Source organism: Crocodylus siamensis, chromosome 9 (assembly GCF_052110815.1).
Source record: "Crocodylus siamensis isolate JL-2025a chromosome 9, ASM5211081v1, whole genome shotgun sequence".
NCBI classification, from domain to species: Eukaryota; Metazoa; Chordata; order Crocodylia; family Crocodylidae; genus Crocodylus; species Crocodylus siamensis.
The window spans coordinates 68,958,816-68,974,178 of record NC_143403.1 but is presented as its reverse complement, the minus strand read 5'-3'; the positions used below and the strand labels follow the sequence as shown (position 1 = coordinate 68,974,178).

The 15,363-nt window shown below is 44.0% G+C and overlaps 1 protein-coding gene across 9 annotated transcripts in view; it reads right to left on the bottom strand.

Annotated features, from left to right (window-relative positions):
- Positions 1 to 15,363, bottom strand: part of PITPNM2 (phosphatidylinositol transfer protein membrane associated 2) — a 177,862-nt gene that overhangs the window by 46,833 nt on the left and 115,666 nt on the right. For all 9 annotated transcript variants that reach the window (XM_090063322.1, XM_090063329.1, XM_090063326.1 and 6 more), the window contains 3 exons: positions 13,867 to 14,100; positions 4,709 to 5,035; positions 1,314 to 1,409 (listed from right to left, as the gene is read on the bottom strand). In XM_090063322.1, the coding sequence (XP_089919448.1) occupies positions 1,314 to 1,409; positions 4,709 to 5,035; positions 13,867 to 14,100 (657 nt within the window). The remainder of the gene's footprint in view (positions 1 to 1,313; positions 1,410 to 4,708; positions 5,036 to 13,866; positions 14,101 to 15,363) is intronic.

Genomic DNA, 15,363 nt, shown 5'->3' with positions numbered 1-15,363 from the left:
ATGAGGCAGGTACGTTAAGCAGGTACTGTCCATTTCTAGATTCCATTCTTCTGTAATTAAAAGATAGGATGCGTGGTGGCTCGGCAAGTTGATTCTGATGACTCGCTTCTATTTATATTGCTATGTCAAAGCCCTTAGGTCCATTTTTTTATAGGCGTTACATATGTTAATAAATAAAGACACATCAAATAAGCTGACTCAGCTTCTGGTCAGGAAACGCTCTGGGTTTCAACCTTGACCCACCTTGCTCTCAAAATAGTCACTTAACCTGGACGAACCTGCTGTTTTGCAAGTCACGACTCTGCAAGAGTGTAGCATGCCGCACTGGAGGATTTGTGCTGGCAAGGCTGAACATTTGGGGTATATTCATAAATACTTGATAGCAAAAATTTTCTGGAATACATCACCCTCAGCCACATTCACCTCCCTTGGGTCAAATATGGCCAGAATACTATCATACGACACTGGGGTTAAAGTTTCTGGCAGCATTGTTTAGTGTAACCTGCACTGCTGAAGCTGTGAAGCATGAAGGCATCTATCTTAGATTTATACTGCAAGGCTAAGGAGGAGTCTGTCTCTTGCCAGTGTGTTGCACAGTACTGAGTTCATATTTACTATACATATATAGAGTGAGTGAGATATGCAAAATGTGCACATCTTCCTTCCACATATACCCAGGGCAAATAAAAAGATGACTGGAGAAAGCTATAACACCTTTATGCACTTAAGGAATTCTTCAGGTAAAAACTACCAAAGCTGTTGAACTCTGCCATCTAAGTACTTCACCCCTTCCGTTTTTCTTGATGCAAGCAAACAAGGGTTTTTATCAGTAGCCTTGATTGCTGGTAAAGACAAACTTGGGGCTCCCATATGATCCAGGCAAGATTCTATTTGTCACTATCTTTCCAACCTGATAATTTATCCATTGAATTTCAGTCATGCCGAATCAGAAATACTGTTGTACTCGCAGCTGACGTACAGAAGGCTGTTGATTTTTTTTTATTTTTACCTACATGCATTTGCACCTTATAAAACTAAGTCCCGCATGTTAATGGCACTCAAGAACATATCCTCTTAAAAATCTGACAGATTGCATTAAATCTGCATTAAACCTGAAATACTGCCGTGTTTAAATGCAACAGTCTGCCGGGTGCTGCTGCGAGTGCTTTGAGGAGGTACCATCAGGGCTGCGTAGCTCTCTTGATCAGAAAGCAACGTGCACTTTCACGCAAGGTAGAAGGTTCCTCCCTCTCCCTCCCCACAACACCACCATTTTAAGAGGTAAAACTGCTCGCCAGGTCGGTGCTACGTACCATGTGCATCAAAGAATTCATCATCTGAGCTATCGTCGGAATCTCTGGCGATGCTCTGCATCCTCCACTCGGAGATACTATGTCGCGAGGGGCTTGCTGGAATAAACACAAAATAGTCTTATGCAATATGTGATACCAACAAGGGCAGAGAGCTCCTGAGGTGGTCTTTGCTAGAGGAGCACGGTTGTGCACCCCTTGTGAAAATCGATCACGGCAGCGTTAAGGCACAACATCCCTGGGATGCTGGCGTGATGTCAACGTACCACTTTACAGGTCCTGTTTGTTTACTGCTGTTATAACCTGCCTGCAAGCTGCCACATTAAAGCAAGCTGTTTGTATCACTCTTCTGCTATTTTGAATGGCAGCTATTTATAAGCATTAGTAGGAAGTGTAAAATCATCTTGTTTTGAAAGTTTGCAATTAAGAAAGGAAGCCATCTGATTGTAAGTCCTCTCCCCGGCTGTAATCAGCACGCGAGCCATGCCTCACCCTTGCTAACTTCTGCATGGGTAAGGGAGTGGAGCAGTATTGGGAAGTAATCATGTTTACTGGAAGGAAGCTGCTTCCAAACAGATTGGATGAGAGCACCATTTAAACTTGAACTTAATTGTTTTAAACAAAATGCTCTCAGCTATGATACCTGCAAGTGTGTGCTAGGGAAAGAAGATCCACACTGATGGGGCAAGAGAAGGAGCCTCTCTCCCATCTACTTGCTCCCTTCCATTTTCCACTTCAGGGGTCATTGTGCTACATAAATCTTTTATGGCTACAGCTTATTAAATATAACATAGTGGCTATCTACCCTGAACCCTTCTTAGCTGACCTCTTCTCAGGAAATAAAATCAGATCCAGTCAAAACTGTCCACAAAGCAGCTAGAGAGGGGCTCTCTCGCTCTCATCCCGTTCCACTAGCTGATGATGAATCCGGCTGCGTTACCAAAGAGGGAGCACACAAAAAGTGCTGCTAGCAGCAGTATTATAACCTAACCAGCTCCAGACTGGAGCCTGTTAAATTTACATTTAGCAGGCATAAAGACATTGAACAGGTCGCTTTCTTATGGTGGCCGCATGAAAACTATTTATTCTTTTCCTGTAACAGGGTTAAATATGGGAGGCAAATTCTTCCCGTTCTAATTTTACTACCTAATTGTCATGTGGAAAGACCATTGTGACCCTGAGCAGAGGCAGCTAATTACAGCTTCACGTCGGTTCGGCAGCCCCCGACAATCCTACCACCCACCCCTTTGGGAGCAGCGAGCAGCAAGATTGGCATAGCAGAGCTAATTCACGCTGGAGTGACGTCAAGGCAGTCGCATAATAGCTGCTAAAAATAGAGCATGTAATAATATATGGGCGGGTGACAAGGGTCCCGCTTCCACCGGGGGTCTCGCTCAGACAGCGTAGAGCGGATTGAGCTCAGCCATGTGGAAAGAGAAGGAGCTGCATTTTCGTCAAAGGCAGCAGTAAATCCTGCCCGCTCTCCACGCTGATGTATACAAATGTGCTGCCATTTCTTCAAGCTAGAATAAAGGAGGATTAAAATATCTGTGTGACACAGTCCCCAGATCGTAGCAATTCTTTCCTTTCGCTCACTTTTCCAGTAAAAGCTGAGCCAGTTGGTGATTGACAGGGGTTGGGTAGGGAAAGCAAATAAATCCAACTTTGCTGCCAAACCCTTGACAGGAAATCCTGAGATGTTCCTACCTCTACTAGCCATATTCTCCACCAGAAGGAGAGGGTGGAGGAAGGGATGGGGAGGGTGTATGGGTTGTTTGGTTTTTTTTAACAAAGAGATGGCATTGCCACTGTCTAAGCCTAGTGCAAACAAGGCAGGTGGTAGCTTCACCTCTATGTAATGGGTACGGGAAGTGAACCGTAGGCTCTTTCCTGACATCTGCCTAACCCAACTGGATGGAGGCAAGACCACCACCTGTGGTCTTACCTCTGTGGTCTTTCACCCCATGGTATCAGTGGGCCAGAACGTCATGTCACCCTCTCTTTCCCCCCACTGCAAACTTTCAGAGTTAAAGGAGTGAAGAAAAACTGAGCAAAGATGACAGGCTTCAACCCTTTCTTTTCCAAACAAACAGACCTAGAAAATGGCGAGTGGAAAGGATGCTTCAACAAAACATGACCATGTAAAGGACATTCATGGTTCTGAACTGAGCCTTTTAGGACCCCTCACAGCTGCTCCTAGAACATTTTTTCCCCCCATTAAACTTTACTGTGTGGTATTTAAAAGGAAGTATAAATTTGATCCATGGTGGCAGCCAATCTCCTCGGGGTTGGATGCTTCAACACCAAACACCAACAACAATGAAATGCAGCAGCCGTCATTCGCCTCCCTTTTCACCTATATAATCACCTTCCTTATCTTCCCAAATGGCCAATTACGGGCCTTAGCTGTGCAAGCAACATCTCAGCAGCCCGGAAGCTAGCTGTGACTTCTGAAATAAAGGACAACTGGTAACATTTACCAATGACCAAGGAAGAGCATGCCTGTCACATGAACTCTATTCTAGGAAAACCCACAGCAGGACACATGCAAATTAATAGTTACTCCTACCGAGTGCCTCCTATAGGTCCGGCACTTCACAACAGACAGAAGCAAGCCCAGAAAAGGGTGATCACCCGAGGAATGCAGCTTTATAAAATCTTCTGTGACGTTCTACTAACTGGGACTAATTCCCCTTGGTGTCCAATTTCTTTCAACACTGATCACCTCTAACAGCTGTCCCTGCTTTTCCTCTCTCCCCTCTGATCTTTTTTTTTTTTTTTTAATTTCTTTAATTTTGAAGTGGACATAAATTCCACCATCTGTAATGTCAGGAGTCCCAGCTCTAGCATGTACCTCAGCAGAGCACGTTGAGCCCTAAGCAGAGGTCCCCTGAAGGACCGAACCCATGGTCTTCACACCAGCAGCACAGGCCTCTATCCTATGGGCTGATGGAGGGTACCTCTATGCTGACTCCAGCACAGTCCTTAAAGTCACTACTGAAAACTAAGCCATGCTCATTTACTCTGTATGCTCCAAATCCAGCAATGGGGATAGAAGGGTGCTAAAGGGAGGTCCCTGCTGCTGTTTTTGAGACCTCTGTCTCTCGGAGAGGCAGTAGAGGGCACCCAAGAGTGTATTTTACCACCTTATTTCCCAAAAGGAAAGGCACAGAGTGAATGGGCTTAGTTTTTGGCAGCACCTTCAACACTACTGTGAAGGAAGTGTACACATACCTGGAGCAACTCTACCGATGGCATTAAGTAGGCTCTTCATCGGTGTGGGAGCCCAGTACCGATGGGAGCCAGGATCACACTTCCCCTATGTGTTACATCAGCCGAGTTCATGCTCGGACCAAGGATGGGGTCACTAGTTATGAATCCCATTACAAACCTCTCACCTCCTCTTTTTGAAGACCGTGAGGACTTGGAAGACGTGGACCACTGCTTAGTTAGCCCTCTCCCTGACACAGCTTCGCTGTTATCTGTGGCATGCTCTGCATCAGCGGAGGAAAGGGCCTTGGCTTCAGCATCCTTCTCGCCTGGAGAGTCCTTGCTGCTGTGCTGCTCTGCCTCATTTTCGTTGAAGCAGAACTGGGCCATCTTCTTAGCCAGCATCAGCTGCGCCTCCTTCTCGAGCTGTCGGATGTCGTCAATGGTAAGTCCATACCACTCATCCTGCCAGCACCACGCCTGCCGATGTGCCCGGACCATCACCTTCCGCAGGCCTGCAAAGTAACAGCATGCCAGTGACCAACACGGCTGACACAGTATAGCTCTGGGAGAGAGCCTGCTAGCCAGCTTAGCATTAAATCTAGTGGCACTAATGATACCAGCCTGACCAACCTGCAATAAAGAGCCCTCTGCTTTGCATGGGGTTTGGAATCTGTATATAAACTAGCCATTTCACTGTCCTCTCACTTGACTTGACTTATACCTACGGAGTCAATGCTGCAGTGACACACAACAGGTCCAGGCCTGCACCTGCTAAAAATCCATACAAGCTTCACTAACCATTTAAAAAATGTGAAGTCTCATAATCCAAGCCCAGAGCTATAGTTCATGACTAGCTCTTTTCTCTAAACCACAACTAAAATCTCAGACAAACCTCTGCTTTGAATTTTTGAGAGGCTTGAAATCTGGGTCCAAATGTTATCGGTTGGACACAACAGCAGCCCTCATCATGACAATAAAGCTTTGCAGATATACTGGTAGTCATTTAGGATTTCCGATGGAGGATGACTTGAAAACTCTGCATCCTCAAATCTTATTTATTGCTGATAGAGGCACAGAGCAATAAAACCACAGCTTCAGCATATGCACAGCATGTTCCAGCTTTAAAGACTTTTTAAAAAATATTAGCAAATTAATCCTCACAGGCCCTCTGTGAGGTAGGTAATTAATATTATCCCTATGTAATGCATTGAGAAATTGAGTAGGGATGGGCTGAGGGACTCACTCAAAACAACAGTGAGAATGCATGCCAGAGCCAGGATTAGAAGCTGAGAGCTACCAAAGCAGTGGTGTACCAAGGAGGTCCTTGGCCTTGGCATGCTGGCTGCAATAATGAAATACAGAGAGGTGATGGGGCTGTCCTAGGTTTGCTAAATTAATTAGAGGGGAAAAAATGCAAAACATGGGATAAAGATCTCAACACCATGGAGAACACACAGAGGAAAGACCTCAGAAGCCATCCCTCCACTCCCTCTGCTGATGGCCAAGGGCAGGGTTTGCTCCCCACAGGACTCCTAGTCTTCTCAAGAACAGCTGGAAATTCAGCAGCACCTATGAATGAGGATTTAACACCCAGCTGCACGTATATTTTTCAATACCAGAAATCTAAAGTCAACTTTTTCTCTTGTTTTACCAGCCCTCCATTCCTCCTTAGCCATCCTAACACCAAATGCAGGTTGTGCAGGTTGGAAAGCGCAACTTTCAGGATAGTTGCAACACCCTGAAAAAACACGTAGTTGTTGACCTTAAACACCACATCAGATTGCACTGACCCTCTCTCACCCCCATTTCAGCGCTCTGCCTGCCTGCATCATCTCCAAAACTCAGGAGACTCGTTAGCGTGACAGCCTCTGCTTGCACTTCTATACAGTAATACATCTGTTGCTCTGCTCAACTTCTCTGAAAGTCTCTCTCTCAAGCCTTAGGATAGTTCTGATCATAGACCTTCGCTTTAATGGATTGGCATCATTAGCCCAAGAAATCCCTTGGGGCAGCAAGGCACACACCTTTAATTCGTCTTCACCTCCCTTTGACTCTCACATCACAGCCCTTATAATCACAAGAATTACACTGAGATCCCTCCATCCATCAGAGGGAGCGGACTTCCTGGCTTGTACCAGGACTATATATGTGACCAGGCTGAGTCGAGATCCAAATACTACTGGTAAAAGAAAAATATGATTTGAAAAGGATGCTTTTCCCCTTCTCATTGTCTACCAGGCCCACAGATTCAACCTGGAATACAATAGTTAATCTGCATCTCTCCCTCTCCAAGATAGGACAAAACCTGGAAAGACGGACGTTTTAGGCAAAGGGAAATCAAACTGTGACCTGCAGAAAAACTTTTTATCCCCAGCAGCAGAATTATCTTCTTCTCTAAGCACATGCGAAATATCACCAATCGCACTCATTTTATGGCTAGAGAACTGGGAGACAGGGGCAACGTCACCTTTCCTAAATCAAGACGGAGGTCTATCACTGCTGGGAATGTAATCCTCACCTCAGGTCAGAGTCCATTGCCTAATCCCCCAAGGTCAGCCTCCCTACTCGAGCAGAAAAAGATTCCCAGCTTGGCTGTCAGATCCCAAGAGGTCTTTGTGGGACTGGTGGTACAAAAATGCCTTTTTGGTTGTAAACAGGGAAAAATACGATCTGATGCCAATCAAAGCAAGTAACCAAAGAGCCTTCTGATGCCTGTTTGCCAGAGGAATGCTGCAACAAACTAGGATATTGGAAGAAACATGGCAGAGAAAACCACTGTCACTTGGGAGTAGAGGTCAGAGCTAAGTGTGCCAAAGCTGGGGAACGGTTGTGTTCCTCCGCTGTGAAGTTTTTTAGACTTGAATGCAACAGAGTGGTCAAACAATGCGAGGGGGAAAAGAAAAGCAGCTGATTGTCCCTGCTATTAAGCCATTTCCTAAAGGGCTCTTTTTCTGCTGCTATTTTAAGAGAGACAAATGGAAAGGAGGAATAAGAAGCAATTTTCATCTTGGAAAAAAAAAATCAGAGTAAGCTGTCACCTTCTCCTAGCTTACTTCATATTCATTTACACCTCCATTTGCAGAATGGGAGCATAACTCTACAGTCTTTTACGGAGGCAAATTACCCACTACACTCAATGGGAACTTGTCCCAACAGAAAAACATCCAGAGGAAGCAACTCCTGTCAGCACCAAATGCCATTTTTGCAAACCAAAATAATCTCAGGCAGCACTTAATGTGGTTTAGCACCTGTTCCAGGATTGCTCCCTTTTAGCTAAAATGAAAATCACTGTAGTATTTTTAGTCCAGAATGAACTAGCCTCTCTCCACATTGATTTAATTAAAATATTTTCCACTCTCAAGAAAGGTCAGCTCTTGCCATAATCAGGATGCTGCAAATACTAATCACTTGCCTTTCGACTCATCATTCCAGCCATCCCTGTTATAATCAAATTAAAGAAAAACTTGGAACTGTCTATCAGCGCAAAGATGTTGGATGTCTCTCTCCATGGCTAAAGAGTTTCCCTCCTTAGCTTAGGTTTTGTTTTTCTAGTTGAAATAAAACAGCAAATACAATGCAAATCCAGTGCAACGACACAGCATAGACTAAGTACATCTGAGCAGCTGTTTTGTTGTGTTTTTTTTTTTACGCACAGCGACGTGTCCCAGAAGCATCTTACCATGCAGTCTTGCAATTTTCTGGCAGCAGATAAAGGGCTTCTGATTCTTCTTCTGTGACGCTTCATTTGTTTGATCCTAAACCTTGATATCCTAGATATCCTAACCTTGTCAGAAGAGTTCGAGCTGCGTGAATGTTTCTGATAAAATGTAACCCCAAAGTTCTGCATCTATTTCCCCTCTAGCCTTCCCTGTTTAGACCAGCCAGTGCAAAGTGTGTGGTAAAGTCCACAACACGTCTCTAAGACTCTTTAAGGCACTTAGAGAAGCTGCTTGCTAACACTTAGAGCTTTATATGCCAGGTCAATATATTGGAGTCCTTCTACTGATTTCAGCGAGCATTGCATAACACTGAAGATGATGTTTTAGTGTGCAGAAAAACCCTCTAACATCAATTATATCCAATTATACTAAAATATAAACCTAAAATATATTGGTCTGCCCCAAAAGCTTTCAAGCTATCAGCACTGGAACAGGCATGGCCTAGAGTACAGAATGTGCATTTAAGAACAAAAGTTGGTCTAATAAAAGATATCAGATTTACCCAAAGAACCTTGTCTGCTTTTAAGAACAAAAGAAATTAACCTGCATGCACAGGTTATGAAGCTAGTGGAAGAAGAGAAATCCTAAACTTGTGTAACACTGTGAACATCAGTGCAGTCCAGCTCTACAGGTACATGCAAACCCACCTACAGTGAGCACAGCAGACAAGACTAGTAGCCTGCACCAAATGCCTCAGACAATCACAGTACGGAGCAACTGTCCAATTAGTCATCAAACAAATGGCGACTGCTATGCTCAGACTGAGAACATTTCTATACCCTCCTCCAGAGCCATTCCCTTCCTAACCTTCTTGTTCCATAACCTATCCATGCATTCTGTATTTTAGCTACATTAGCTACATTCATGTTTTCTTCCCTGCCCAACCTTTCTGCCAACATTATACTCTCCTTACTTTAAGGACCCTGCTACAGGTTCAAATGAAAGCTGGGTAGAAACCAGCTACAGAGTTGTTAAACATTTCAAGCACTAACTTTATAGCTGTTTATAGCACACACCTTTAATTCGTGTTCACCTCCCTTTGACTCTCACATCACAGCCCTTATAAATCACAAGAATTACACTGAGATCCCTCCATTCGTCAGAGGGAGCAGACTTCCTGGCTTGTACCAGCAACTTTATAGCTGGTTGGCTCCTTTTATAGCTGGACAGTCATTTTTACTGTGAGATAATTACTTTGCACATGTGGCTGTTCTAACTTGACTGCATGATGAACCAGTTAATTGTGTGATAATTATTGTGCACATAGAATAAAAAAAATGAGGGTTGGGAGGGGCATCAGGAGGTTGCATCTAATCCAGCCCCCTGCTCATAACAGGACCAGCCCCAACTAGATCATCCCAGCCAGAGCTTTGTCAAGCTGGGCCTTAAAAACCTCCAAAGATGGAGATGCCACCACCTCTCTGGGTAACCTGATCCTGTGCTTTCTCCGGGTGAGAAAGTTTTTCCTGATATCCAGCCTAAATAGGGTGACCATCATAGAGGACATCACTGAGGTTCTCCTCTGTCCTCTCTTGATACAAAACCCGATGCCTTTATGTCCTCTATATTTTCTCTTCAAGAGAAAAATAGAGGACATAAAGGCGTCGGGTTTCGTATCAGTAGAAGACAGAGGAGCAGAAAACTGGGATGTCCTCTATGATGGCCACCCAAAACCTAAACCTCCCTTGCTGCAACTTGAGACTGTTGCTCCTTGTCCTGTCGTCTGCCACCACTGAGAACAGTCCAGCTCCAGCCTCGCTGAATCCATTCTTGAGGTAGTTGAAGGCTGCTATTCAATCCCCGCTCAGTCTTCTCTTCTGCAGGCTAAATAAACCCAGTTCCCTCATCCTCTCCTTATCAGTCATGTGCCTTACCACTTATACACCATTAGACATGTGGCCAGTCTAAATTTATTGCGCGATTAACTAGTTAATTGCGTAATATATGTAACGTGTAGCATGGGCCTAAGGGAACATGGTTTAAGCCAATGCAGGCTCTCGCCCAACTGCTGCTGCTGGTATCACTCTGGCAGCTGGAGTTTCCAAGCTCTCCCCACCCTCCTCTATCTGCCACTTCCTACCTTTGCCCCGAGGAACAAGGCCATGCGGTGAGCTGAGGGTGAGTCTGGGGCTGTACTGTAGGGAATCACACCTATGGGGTGCAGCAGGGGGGAGAGGGGGAGGTCGTGCTCACACGGGCACGTGTTACAGCAACATGGAGGGTAGCAGCTGCACAACGCACCTGGCTTGGCCTGCACAGAACGTGGCCTCCACTGGTGCGGCCCCGGGGCCATGTTAGAAGTTAGACTGCCTTGGTTTAACATAGCGCATAGAGCAGAGCATTATAACTTCAGCCTCCTGGATTCTACTCCTGCTTTGGCCATTGGTTTGTTCTCTCTGCACAACCTGCAGATCCAGCTCCTGAGAGGCATTCACGTGTTGCTCTAAATCAGCATTGCAAGACTCGACTCCTGAGTGGAACAGTACACTCAAGTCAAAGACTCGACTCGGCACAAGCTGGATGCCTAGACTTCCCATACAAAACCTGGGGAATTACACCTCTAAGCAAGGGATCTGTAGGGCAAGTGCAAAGCTAGCCAGGACCACCATATAGGAGTTGTAGATCCAATGGACCGAATTTGAGAAGGTCACAGGTACAAAAGCCACAAACGTGGTGCACCTGACACCAGGGATTCCATAACTACCCGCATCTTTAACATCCACTACTCATTCAATTGGCTGTCTCCACTTCAAAGATTTCTCCAATTTTATACAACTTAAGAGTCACTTCAGTTCCCTGGAGATGCATTATTTCCATCAATATAATAGAACAATAAGGCTCTGGACTGACAGACAATCAGCTGACATGGCTCACTGCAAGGTTTAGATCAACTAAACAAAGCCTTGTAGGAAATGCACAAGTGCACTTCTAAGAGATCACAATTTAACTTACGCACACCTCCTTCACGAACAACTGTAAGAAAGACCGAGAGACTGCCCAAGAGCTTTCACTTATGCTAGACTGGCTCTAGCAGAACAGTCGATGCCTGTTACAGACAATGGTGAGCCTTCCTTTGATGGTCCCAGCTAGAAAGCATAGTGTGACTACTCTGTTTTGCAATGCTAACAACTAAGCAGTTGTTAATCATGATGTTGGCAGAAAAAATTCAAGGAAGCTTTTGCAAATAGCAAGGAAATATTCCCAAGTTCAGATAGGAAAATTAGATATGAACAAAAAACTGGGTAACATTACTTAAAGGAATCTAATGTTCTTCAAGATCTGCAACTGAATTAAGATGATACATTTTGTCTCTCCATTTCTACTTTAAAAATTACTTTTAAATGCAATTATGAAGATCTTTCCCTTTCATTTTTCTTGAAACGTACCAAACTCATTTCTGAGATGTTGGTTTAGTAGCATGGACATACCCACTACTCTTCATCGTCCTGCCTTCCGAGACAAAAGTTTAAAGCATTTTAAATTGAGGTTTCATGTAGGCAAGTGCCAGGGTTTAACAAGGTTTTGTTTCAAGGAACCAGGAGCAAATAACACTTAAAAAACCCCCCATTTGCCTTGATAATGAGCTATGTAACTATAACAGTCATTTTCCAAGCCAGAATTAGGTGTGTAGCCATGTGGCTATAAGCAGATTCCTACTGCTTTCCAACATGGGATTCCTGTAATACCTATGGTGGATTCCCCAACTGCGTTCGCTTGTGCTAATCTGTGACTGCTATTTTCCCCCAAGAGTCTTCGCTCTTGCCCCAAGCTGGGAAAACACACCACACTCACTTCTTATTTAAAGAGAAAGTCTGGCAAACCAAATTTTTTCTGTTGCTTTCACTTCACAATGGCACACATGGATTTTGGTAAAGGCTGGTAGTGCCAAAACGCTGCAAGAAAACCTGTTCCCCCAGCGTTCCCATACTGGTTCTGCACACTCAAAAAAAAACTTGCTAGTTTACACAAGCACGCAACTCAGGGGGCGTTCACTTAACTGAACCAAGCTTCCACATCTTCTGAAGGTCAGCTCTTCAATGCGTTAAAGTTTAGCAATTTTAACTAGCGAACTCCACATTAGCTAGTGAAGACCCTAAATGCTAAGTTCAGTTGCTGGAAGAAAAATGTACGGCATGTATTTTTCAAGCAGGTTACACTCATCTCCCCTGTTCCCTTTGGGACATATCCTGTTGTAGGGTTAGCAGGAGAACCAGGGGAAAAGCAGCTCCCATGCAAATGTCATTTTAAATAAGATCCAACTGGAATGGCTCAGTAGTGGGGGCAGTAGGGTTTTTGCATTAGCTTTACAATTGTCTAATGAAAAGAACTCAGAAAGGAGTGCCAGACTAACACAGAAACACGTCGTTCCAGTGCTAAGACAGTTTTAATGTGGCACCTGAAGCAACTAGAAACATCAGGAAAACATCATTTAGGCAAAAAAGGTGGGGCTGTGCCAGCCAGTTAATTAGCAGTGCAATCTATGGCCACTTGCTCCATTTAATATGCATCAATACCATTAGTCTTTAATGATGATGAATCTAAAGGGCATAACATTTCTACACTGCTGAACACGTCTGTTAGAGGAGAGCACCTTCTTCCCTGCCTAGGTAACATGACTCTAAGGTCTGGACTTTTGGGAAGGGCACTAGGCAGGCTGCAGTGTTTTAAGTAAACATGACATTTATTTTCAGATAGGTCACATGTCCTGCTATTGTGGCAAGGCTCAGAAACTGTAAATGGATTTTCTGCAAAGACAAAGCACAAATTATTACCCACCTTTCTACTACTGCCTGACTTGGAGACATAACTAAGTGGATGCTGCCTAACACAAACAGCAGCCTGCCTTCTCTAGAAGCACTGACCTAAGAATGTGTTCATTAATCAAAGTGGCGCCTTTACTAGAGCTGAGAATATTTATCGATCCACATTCAGGTGTAGCACAGGAAGGTAGACAGCTTTAAGTACTGCAGCATGAAGGGCTGCAAAGTTGTGACTATGCAGAGACACCAGCCAAGTCTCCTGCCTCTTGAGGTAAAGGCGGAGAGGGAAGTGGTAGAGGAGTACTAGATCCGATTTCCTGCAACTAGAGTGGGGAGGAGAGGAAAGAGAGTGGCAAATCCTTCCCTTTACTGAGTCTTTTCCAAGGAACTCAGAGAGGACCAATTCTTTGATACTGGGGCAGCAGGATTTGGCCCAATAGAAGAAAATGCACCAGTCCTTGAAAAGCACTTGCTGAATGCTGAACGTGACAGATGTGTTCCTTCTTCTGAAGAGGAGGAGGAGGATTTAAGGCTCGGCCTACACTGGGTTGGAAACAATTCCCAGAATGCAACTGTGGCCAAACACGGCTAAGGACTGTGCCCAGAATGATTGCAAACAACGGGACAATGCTGACTACAGTGATGTGCCAAAAAGGAGAGACTCACATTATGTCAACAATATTGTGCGCTCAGCACTGAGTTGAGTTTCCAAGTGTCTGCTTAAGCCCCTCTGCATATAAAGAAGACTGGATACACACTGCTCACTTCCTGTGATAGATGCTGCTCTCCAGCTGAGAAATGCTAAAAAATAACTTGAAAAATTTTGACAGGAATAGGATGGAAAATAAGACTGGAAATCCTTACCAACGTCATGGATGAACCTCTCAATTTTGGACTGCATCCCCCAGTATCGGAACTCTACTTTACAGAGTTTATATGCACACATGATTGGATATTTCCCAGGGTTGTTCGTGTACTCCTCAATCCAGTCTTCCGAGAGCGGTCCTCGTCTCGTCTTCAGAGATTTATAAAGCTTGGGATCCTCTTCCGCCTTGTATTCATGTGTAGGGATAGGGTCTTTAACAATATCAATAGGATCTAAAGGCAAGGAACACGAGACATTAAAAAAAAGTTTCTTTTTTCCCCTGAAGGAATATAAGCCACCATGTTTAAAGGTGTTGTTTTTTTCCTTTGGTGATTACCAGAAATATTAAAACAATTTAGCTTTTTTTTTTAATTTACCCTTAAACAACAGATATTTAATTATATTTATATTTGTCTACATTGGGGTGATGACTTTGCCAAAGGAACTTGCACATATAGTTTTAAGTAAATAGAGACTTCACCCCTAGTTGATATTTTGGCCCAGGGAGGCTATCCTTTAGATCCATCTATTATATCCTTTCAGCTGCAAAGAGCTCTCATACATTCTGTCCTTCATATCCGCTAATGCCACCCAAAATGCTGTAAAGCACTGCCTAACTTCAGAGGCTTTAATACAACTGTCCTTTTCTAACAATATCATAGAACAGACAGTAGCTATTGAATACCATACCCTGGGTGTGAGCTTACTAATAACTCCTCATGTTTTTGGTGTTATACTGCAGAGACTATGCAATCTACATTTGCTGCCTTTTAAGTCTAAAAATTATCTAATATACACGTTAGCAATGAAGGGGGAGGGGAAAACAAGCCTTGCAGAACTAATGAACATATCCTAAAAGGCCTGCAAATGAACCTGAAAACAATGGTAGAGACATCTAAACCTCAGTCTGAAAGTGTGGCATCTTCGTTATTTCCTGAGAAATGGCAGGTCATTTTTGATAAGTTCTGTATGAGGAAACATGACTCAAGTCTATTTAAGAATGAGTCAATCTACTTCACAAAAGGCTCGGAAGGCAGGTTTGGCATTTGGTGACAAGAACACGCTAATCCTGGTTGAAAATATAGACATTCAAGCCTACAGAAATTAAAGTAAAATTGCATCTTGGCATCTATCTTGGTCCATCGATAGACAGCGTTTCAGGAGTGGTTAAGAAGAAAAAGGTGAAGCAGCCACTAGGTGGCCGCCTTCATAGCTCACGGACACCCATCATCACTAATTACACAGCTCCTAAAGGAAGCCAAGCACGACTCAAATCAATACCTGAGAATCTCAGCAGTTTCATAAGCAAGTGATGCTATAATATGGTGCAACTATAATAGCTGACACTCACTCCCACGCAACGGGTCTACTGCAAATGCTAAGGGGACTGGCCATTAAGAAAAGCAAAAGGAGCCAGGATAACACTTGCCAATTTCTTTTTAGAAAGTTTATAAGGCTCATTACCCTGATCTGCTAAGGCGGCTGCAAACAGGAAT